At 38.6% G+C, this 8,438-nt stretch overlaps 2 protein-coding genes across 2 annotated transcripts; one reads left to right on the plus strand and one right to left on the minus strand.

Moving 5' to 3' along the window:
• Positions 1-2,318: 2,318 nt before the first annotated feature.
• Positions 2,319-3,405, plus strand: LOC133783483 (PRA1 family protein G2-like). The gene is made up of 2 exons (XM_062223122.1): positions 2,319-3,167; positions 3,258-3,405. Exon 1 carries the CDS (start codon positions 2,518-2,520, stop codon positions 3,151-3,153), a length of 636 nt encoding a protein of 211 aa, XP_062079106.1. The 5' UTR covers positions 2,319-2,517; the 3' UTR covers positions 3,154-3,167; positions 3,258-3,405.
• A 1,024-nt stretch (positions 3,406-4,429) lies between these two features.
• LOC133783484 (uncharacterized) lies at positions 4,430-8,042 on the minus strand. Its single transcript, XM_062223123.1, has 2 exons — positions 7,861-8,042; positions 4,430-7,594 (listed from the first exon to the last, which is right to left on the minus strand). The coding sequence occupies exon 2, from the start codon at positions 7,505-7,507 to the stop codon at positions 4,592-4,594; it is 2,916 nt and encodes a 971-aa protein (XP_062079107.1). The 5' UTR covers positions 7,508-7,594; positions 7,861-8,042; the 3' UTR covers positions 4,430-4,591.
• Between the last annotated feature and the right edge of the window lie 396 nt (positions 8,043-8,438).

The following is an 8,438-nucleotide window of genomic DNA, read 5'->3' on the forward strand; positions in this document are numbered from 1 at the left end:
CTTTCAATAGACTCAAATATTTTCTATAATATATACTTTTTGGTTTATTATAGTTTGTAGTCAAGGAGTTAACCTTTGTTTTCCTACACAAAACAAATTTACAATTATAATAATAAAATTAAAAAAAAAGACAGTAAATTTGCATGAGATGCATGCTCTATTATTCTTGAGAATGATTAACATGAAATGTGTTATCATATGTTGTATCAGGTTCTTGTATATGACTAACATGAAGTGTTTGTGTATATATATATGTAATATCACATGTTCAGACACAATCGTAACTACTGAAATAATCATCTCCCATGCAGTGTTATAGCTACTCAATACATATAATATAAAAGAAGTTTTGTGGCTATATCTATATCTATATATATATATAGTGAACAGTTCTGTTCAGTTTGTGTAAAAGATCAGATGAATGATATAATAGATATTATGTAGAGATAATAGTTTGTTCCAGCTTCGATATGAGTTGAGCCATAAAATTAAATATGAAAGAGATGTGGGGATTCTGGAGTGTGCTGAAGCTGAGGCTGACAAAGAAAAATACAGCAGTAGCCAGCAGCAGCAGCAGCAGCTGTAGTAGTACTTAGCTGGAAAGAATGGTACTACTGTACTGGTGATCAATGAGTCAACAATGACCCCATCACCAACTCAAAACACATACACACACACACATTCAAATCAAACCCCACTTCATCACTTTATATTATTCATAAGTTGCTCTCTTTTTTCTTTCTTTTTAAACCATACAACTTAGATAATTTTCTTTTGCAGTGGTTGTCATGACTCATGCATATGATTCCATAACAATGAAAGCTATATTGTATGTGTTTTCTACTCTCTTTTTTTGCATGTACTATACATCGATATATATATATATATTATAATAATGTAGTGGTTAAAAGTGTCGATCGAATGAGTTTACAGAGAGAGTCAATGTTGTTGGCCTAGCTAGCTACGTACAATAATACAAAATGACCCCTCAAAAGATATGGAGTAATACTAATCGCTAATAACATTGGCAATTGGCATTCCATGTTTGATTAGTATTAATTAATAAGCAAATAAGTAAAAGCCACCGATTCCTCCTCGTTCAATGGTGGGAATATTATACTAATTAATTAGATAATCAAAAGGGTTTAACGTGGGGTTTGGGTTGGTTTAGGGGGTAAATATTTTGCATGGTGAAAGGTGGGACCCTTTTCTCTAGCACTGTTTTTCAAACACAAAATGCTTCTCTCTGTCTTGGTGGGCCATTCCTTGTCTTTCTCCATGCCTGTCTCCTCTCCAAACTTTATTCTAAACCTTTCATTTCAAAAAATGAAAAAAATATTCTCCAATTATAGGATTTTTTTAATATTTTTTAAGAAAAATCTCCCATTATAGTTGTCCATCTATATTAGAATCTTGGAAACTAAAAGGAGCTAAGCTAGGCTAAGCTACACCTCTCTCTATGCTATGCATCCCCTATTGTATATGATATGTGCATTTTGACCACAGATTCCTCTAATCATACTTTTATTAATTTATTATTTAATAAGAAATAATGAAAAATGAGCCACTTGGCTTTCAAATATAACAAACAAATAAAGTTCTCTACTTTTGTGAAAAAGTGAGGAATTTTACCATTGGCAATGTTTCTTCTTCTTCTTATCCCACTACCCTCAAACATGGTGGGGCCTTGGGTTATGTAACCCAAAGATGGGGGTTGGGACATTAATATATATATATTTTTTTTTAAAAAAAACAAAAAATGTATCTTGTTGTGTATTGCAATCCTAATTTTATGTATGTAGACTAGAATTTTATACACTCTAAATTTGGTTTGATTTATTGATTGAGTAATGATACACGGACATACAAATTCTACATAAATATTACACACATTTATGTGACAAATCACTTTTAAGTAGTGGGGTTCATCTTAAATAAATATAATTAGTTGAAATAATTTATCGTATAATTTTTGTGTGCACGTACCATGACTCTGATTGATTATAAATCAAATAGAATGCATTTTATAACGGGACAAAATCGAGTTGTTTTGTTAACGTTATCTTTTTAGTGGTGTAACTTCATGTTTCCTCATTGTAAGGAATATACTAAAAAATGTGTTGTTAGTTTTAGAGAGTAAAAATCAATCTAAAAAAAAAGAACTTTATGGTTATGGATAGTATTTGAGCTAATGGGTTGTATTCCAATTAGGGATTATTATTGTTATTTGGAGACTTATCTTTACATGTAGAATAATGTGGGGTGTAACATGTATTTGTCTTTAATAAACCTAAAAATAAAAAAGTTAGTAATGTGTAATAATGATGATATTGATAACATTGCATTACATCCACCATGAATCATCATGATTCATGAACATGAACACATGACCATGATGATGATGATGATGATACACCAAGACAAACAATAAACTAAAAAAAAAAAAAGGAAAAGTTTCAAACTTTACTATTTGCTTTCCAAGATTATATACATACAAAACTATGAATCTATTTATCTATGGTTATGAACATGAATAGAGCTTCTCAATCCCATCGTGAGAATGACACCACCGCCACCACCACCACCACCACCACCACCACTACCATACCCATCTCCCCCACCGACCTCATCACAAGATCATTCCACAACCTCTCAGCAGCCGCCTCCCGGGGCCGTCCATGGCCGGAGTTCGCCGCTTCCTCAGCTATCGACCGACCCCACTCGCTATCCACAGCTCTCCGCCGAATGCAGACCAATGCCAAGCGCTTCCGCGTCAACTACGCCTTCCTGTTGTGTAGCTGCGCTGCCATCTCCCTCCTCGGAACACCCCTCTTGCTGGTGGTTGCAGCCACCATAGCAGCCCTCTGGCTGCTCCTCTACTTCTTTAGAGAAGACCCTTTGGTGCTCTGGGGCCACCAGGTCGGCGATCGGACCCTGCTGCTGGTGCTGCTCGTTGTCTCCATGGTGGCCTTGTGGCTAACCAACATTGAGGGGAGTCTGGTCATGGCTGCTGGAATTGGGATCTTGTTGTGTGCGGTTCATGCTCTTCTTATGAACCCAGATGGCTTCTTTCTCGATGAGGATGAAGCCGTGTCTGCCAACCTCATCCAGCCACAGCCACCGCAACCACCATCTACGTCCATCTCCGTTTGATTTGTTTACAAACAGTATCCTTTTTCTTTGTTTATTTTGTTTTCAAAGTTAACTTGTGTTGAAAATGAAATGAAAGAGATTTTGTTTCGTTGATTTTTTTGAAGAATCCAAAAGAGTTTAAGATGAGAGGTACAGAGGTGGGTGAAGTGAGCCCCATGTGGCCTAATTTGTACTCAGTACTGACTCAAGACTCTTGTGCAGATTCAGATTCAGATACAGATAACGATACTTTTCAAGTTTCAACTTTGAACTATTCTTATCTTACCCTTGAATTATTTTTCGCTGAATTGACTCTTTCGTTTTGAAGCACACAACAAAGACGTGAAATTTGGATTTGTGTACTTTTTCCCATTCTCATTTTCATTGTTTTGACAAGTGTAGTTGAGTAAGTCAGTTCCATAGTTTTATTCCACGTTGGTCTCTCATAGAGCTTTGTTGAGACTTAGTCCTCATTTTGTTGGTTTTTTTGTATGGTTTCTAACTTGTCTAAAGCATGGGTTAAAGGTCAAAATCAACGGTTGAAAGGATTTACATTTTGAGAGAAAAAAAGATAAAGTTAGATACTTTGGAAAAAATTGAGGTTTTTTTGGGGAAGCTTGTAAACACATTGTTTGAGAGAATAGATCAAGTTTTCTCTGGTTCAAGAAAGAAACTAAACTCGGAGATTGTTCAAAAGTTGATTTGTACATTGTAACTCTATTAAGTGACTTTTGACCAAAATATGTTGAGTTGCATTTGGCTATATAATAAAGCTTGAGCAATTAGTTAAATCTACAACAGGAAATCAACTGTATCAACAATGATAATTTGTTTTGAAAACAGAGATTGTTTTTGTTATTGGGCATGATCTCTTTTACCCTTGAAAATCAGAGTATGATTCATGATTGCTGCTAATGCCATTATGCATTGAAAAAAATTGAAAAAAAAAAAGCTTGATCAGTGTGTCAAAAACAAGCCAAAAGCCTCTCAAATAGTTTTTTGTCTTCAACACTGACAAGATGGGAACCACTTGGTCAACAAGTAATATTTCATTTTCACAATCACAGCAAAGAAACCATAGCATGGTAAGTGCATTACAGCAACCAGCAAGTACATGCTGCAGTTCAGTAGTAAAAAAGTCAAAATTATCCTGAGACTTTAATGCTTGATTTTTGATTTTGTAAATATACTTCGGGTGTTATTGATCACCATTTCAAGTTTCAGCCTTGAATGTTCATCAAGCTATTCCTCACATTAAACTATTTGGTGAAGTGCACTGTGGTGAGTTTCATGCAAATCCTAAAATTTGTTGGCAAATTTGCTAATTGTACAACTAACTTAACTAACTTTGATCACTGCAAAAGTGCAAGAAGTCTCTCTAATATGATGTAAATATATATATTTATAAGTAGTATAAGCAAAACTGAGTCCCAAAGAACAGAAGATAAAGTAGAAAGTTTTATATCTTGCTTCTCATCCTCACAAGCCTGGCCAAAGTTTCTTGAGCAGCCAAGGTCTGAGCATGGTTATGACCAAGCATCACAGTCCTAATACTAATACATGTTCTACAAAGCTCTTCCCCACTGTCAAAATGGCCGCCTCTCATCAACAATTTCGCTCTCGTCTCAAGCAGGGTAGCCTTCAGCAGCGTCACGTCCTGCCACACATACTCGTCCACCCTCTGATTATTACTACTGCCTTTCAACTTGTTCTTCCAACACAGCGAGCCATGGCACCAGTCTTGAATCTGAGACACGAAAGACTTCTCTACTTCCTCCAGCACATTGGTGCAAACCTTCAAGAGCTCTAAAGCTGAGTTGCATCTTGAGAACGTTGTGAACGCTCTTATGGCGAGCGGTAGAGCTGTCCTTTTGATGTACAAAACCATGTCAATTGCCTTGAGTTGGACTAGTGGAGGCTCTGACTTGAATCCAAACACAAGAAATGCAGAACCCCATAGATGGTCAGAGTTCAACAAAGGGTTACCACTCTTTCTTATACCATCCACTGTGGCCTTTGCAGCCTGCAAGCCTTGGTTTCTTTTCCCATATACTTGAGTTATGGGATGGAATTGGATCCAACACCCACCCTGCTTGTTGGCTCGGCGAGCCAGTCCTAATTTAACAAGAAGAAGGGCTGAATCTTCCTGGCTCTTCCAGTTTTGCGCTGACAAACAACTCGAGCAACACACAAACGACATGCTAAGGCAACTGGTCCACTTCCTGAACCGGTTCCCTGCAGCAGGCATGTTCTCAGCCGCAGTACCAAGCAAACTCGTCGAGATTGGCGATGGGGCAAACCAGGCGCCGACTAGCAGCATTCTTGACGCAAGACGGTTTGCTCTTCCACTAGTTTGCTGTAAGATAGCAAAGCAAAAGGTCAAGACTTTGATTAGGAAAGGGTTGTTCTTGCAGTACTGCTCTTCGTCTATGCTGATGAAGGAGCAAGGAGAACTCTCGTCAATTTGCAAATTGTTAATAGCATCAAACAAAGCAGATGGGGTGATTGCAAGTTCCGAGAGTAAGCAGCCAACAAGCCACAAACCAAAGCTCAACCTTGCTAGTTTCTCATCAAATTTCATAAGAAAGTCTAACTCTTCAGCAGGGTAGTCTTTCTTCCTTCTTCCTCTGATCAAATTCATAGCATCTGGGATGGGCAATGGAGGAAGCTGTAACATTGTATCGAAATTCATGACCTTGGACAACCGAGTAGTGATAATAACATGTGAACCTCCTGTGTTCCTAGGGATCAAATCGTGTAAATCTTTCCCCTCCCACCACTCTCTCTCAGTCTCAAGATTATCAATGATCAACAAATAAGGCATGTCCCTAAACAACTCCCTCTTCACTCTCTTAAACGCTTCAAATTCTTGCTCCTCAAAGCTTCTAATCCTCCCTCTTTCTTTCTCTGCATCAGAACTTACATCCAACCCCAGATTAAGTGACAGATTCAGTATGTTCTGCCTGAAATACCTTGCCTCACCACCAACCCACAACACCATCTTATACCTCTGAGAATATCTATAAGCATACTCAAGAACCAGCTCAGTCTTTCCAATGCCTGGAACCCCATTTATGCAAATAACACTGCTACCACTTTTGTACTTCTTGCACTTTGAAAAAGACCTTCTTGTTGAGTTTCTTCCCACATTAACAGGCTGCTCAATCCAAGCCTCTAACTTAGGCTCTTTACACTTACCAAGCTCAAGATTAATGTATCTTCCTCCTCCTCCTCTTGTTCCCACATCACTTTCCTCATCCGCTAGCCCTTCAGACTGGCCACTGGCTTCACCTTTAGTAAAGGGCATAGAACATTCTTGGTCAAAGCATTCTCCATAACCAAATAGAGTAGCTTCAATCTCAGAAATCTCTTTGTCCCTTCCAACAAAAAACTTGTTTCTCGAAAAGGGTAGTTCCTCAAACCCTTCAATATCAGCCACAGCCACACTCTTCCGCCCGAGCTTTCCTCGCAGAATCCCAGCAGCTCTAGCTATACAGCTCCTCCAGTTACTCCCATTGGCTTCGAGCTTGAACTCGTGGCAGCATTTCATGAGGCCATCAATGGCTTCTCTTCGTTCTTTGTCACCTTGCAGACTCATAATCTCAGCAGGCAGAGTCTCAAAAAAGAGAGGAATCAAGTTCTTCTTTTGAGCAAAGAACCTAATCTCCTCCATACTAAGATGGTTGAGAAAACTTAAATTAGTCACCACCACAACCCCATAAGTGACCGAGCAAATAACTCGGTCAGCAATCTCATGGCTCTGAGTATCCGAGTACTTAGCTCTATCAGCAGCAAAGCAAGCAATGCCCTGGAGCTCAAGCTCAGACTTAAGCCACTTACAGAACCGGACCAGGTTAGGATTCTGACCATGGAAGCCAACATAAACATCACAACTCCTTAGCTTGACATTCGAAGAAGGAGAAAGAGACCCTTTGGCGAATGAAATCCGAGGCACTGGGAAGGAGAACGAGATACGCGGCGGTGCAGCCGAGTCGGAGACCGGTATGCAAGTCACAAACTTTTGGTCACCACAACCCCAGCCATCTTCAGAGAACTCGTACTGATCCGAGGGAGGAGTGTAGGAGCTGCTGGGTATGTCGTCTGACTGAGAGCCTCCGCGGAAGGAGAGGGGCGGAGAGGGATGAGTTGGGTTATCTGGGGTTGTTGGGGTGATGGCCCTCGGTGATATGTAGGGTGACTGAAGAGCTGAGACGAATGCGGAGGAGGGTGGGGAGATGAGGGAAGGTGAGTTGTAAACAGAAGAAGAAGTTTCAATCGACGAGTTGTTCAAAGGCAGCTGCTTGTCGGAGTTGCCTGCTATCTTGATTGTCAGGCCACTAGAAATGGCGGTGTCTGGTGATGGAGTTCGGTCCATGGCTATGGCTGCTTCTGCAGATCTCAGTTACATTACATGATGTTGATGAATCTTCATGTAATATAATATTATCCTATTGATAATTTCCTGGTTGAAAGAATACAACAAAGAGTGTCAGAAGAAGAAGATGAATGCAACAGTAGAGAGAAACGAGAGACTATGTGATTGGGATTGGGATTGTGATTGTGATTGTGATGTGATATGAGTGGGCCATTACAGCTTAGAGTTAAGTGGATATATACAAACATATGATATGAACAAGTTTGTTCATTGATGGCATATATATAGCAATCATAAAGACTCAATTTTTAGCTCTGAAATCCAATAAAGAAATCTTTTTTTTTTTTCTTTACCTTTTCATTTCGAGGAGGCTAAAAGAGAGTTCTGAGTCATCTCTGGTTTGAGTTCTGAGTTTTGTGTTTGAAGAAGAGATGGTTTTGAATCTTTTGATGAGGTTAAATGGATCTACAAGGTTGTTTTTGAACATTAAATATTAATAATAATAATATAGAAAAAAGAGACAGTTCTTAATGGTGGTGCAGCAGCACATATATAATTAGTATAATAATTAATAATAGGTGTTTGTATTGTATGTAGTGGATTGGAGTTGAGTTGAGTTGGGTTATATCTTTTTGTTTTATGTGCTGTAACATGTAATATAACGACTATTAGACTATTATGTATTTCATGTAATAAGTGTAAGAATATTGAACTATTAATAAGAACATGTGTAACTCCACTGATCATAAATTGGTTTTTAGATGGAGCATCATGATTCTTGTTATGTATCAGAGTCAATTCCCTAGCGGGCATTTGATCCACACAGATCCAAAAAAGTAAGTCAAGCCACAAGAGATCCGCATAGTGCAAAAAGACACTTGAGATCTGAGATCCGCATAGTACAAAAAGACACTTGAGATCTAAAAAAAAA

Source organism: Humulus lupulus, chromosome 6 (genome assembly GCF_963169125.1).
Source record: "Humulus lupulus chromosome 6, drHumLupu1.1, whole genome shotgun sequence".
NCBI lineage: Eukaryota > Viridiplantae > Streptophyta > Magnoliopsida > Rosales > Cannabaceae > Humulus > Humulus lupulus.

Excerpts from the sequence above, each read along its gene's own strand:
- LOC133783484 (XM_062223123.1), bottom strand. The coding sequence starts at position 7,507 with ATGGACCGAACTCCATCACCAGACACCGCCATTTCTAGTGGCCTGACA.
- LOC133783483 (XM_062223122.1), top strand. The coding sequence starts at position 2,518 with ATGGTTATGAACATGAATAGAGCTTCTCAATCCCATCGTGAGAATGAC.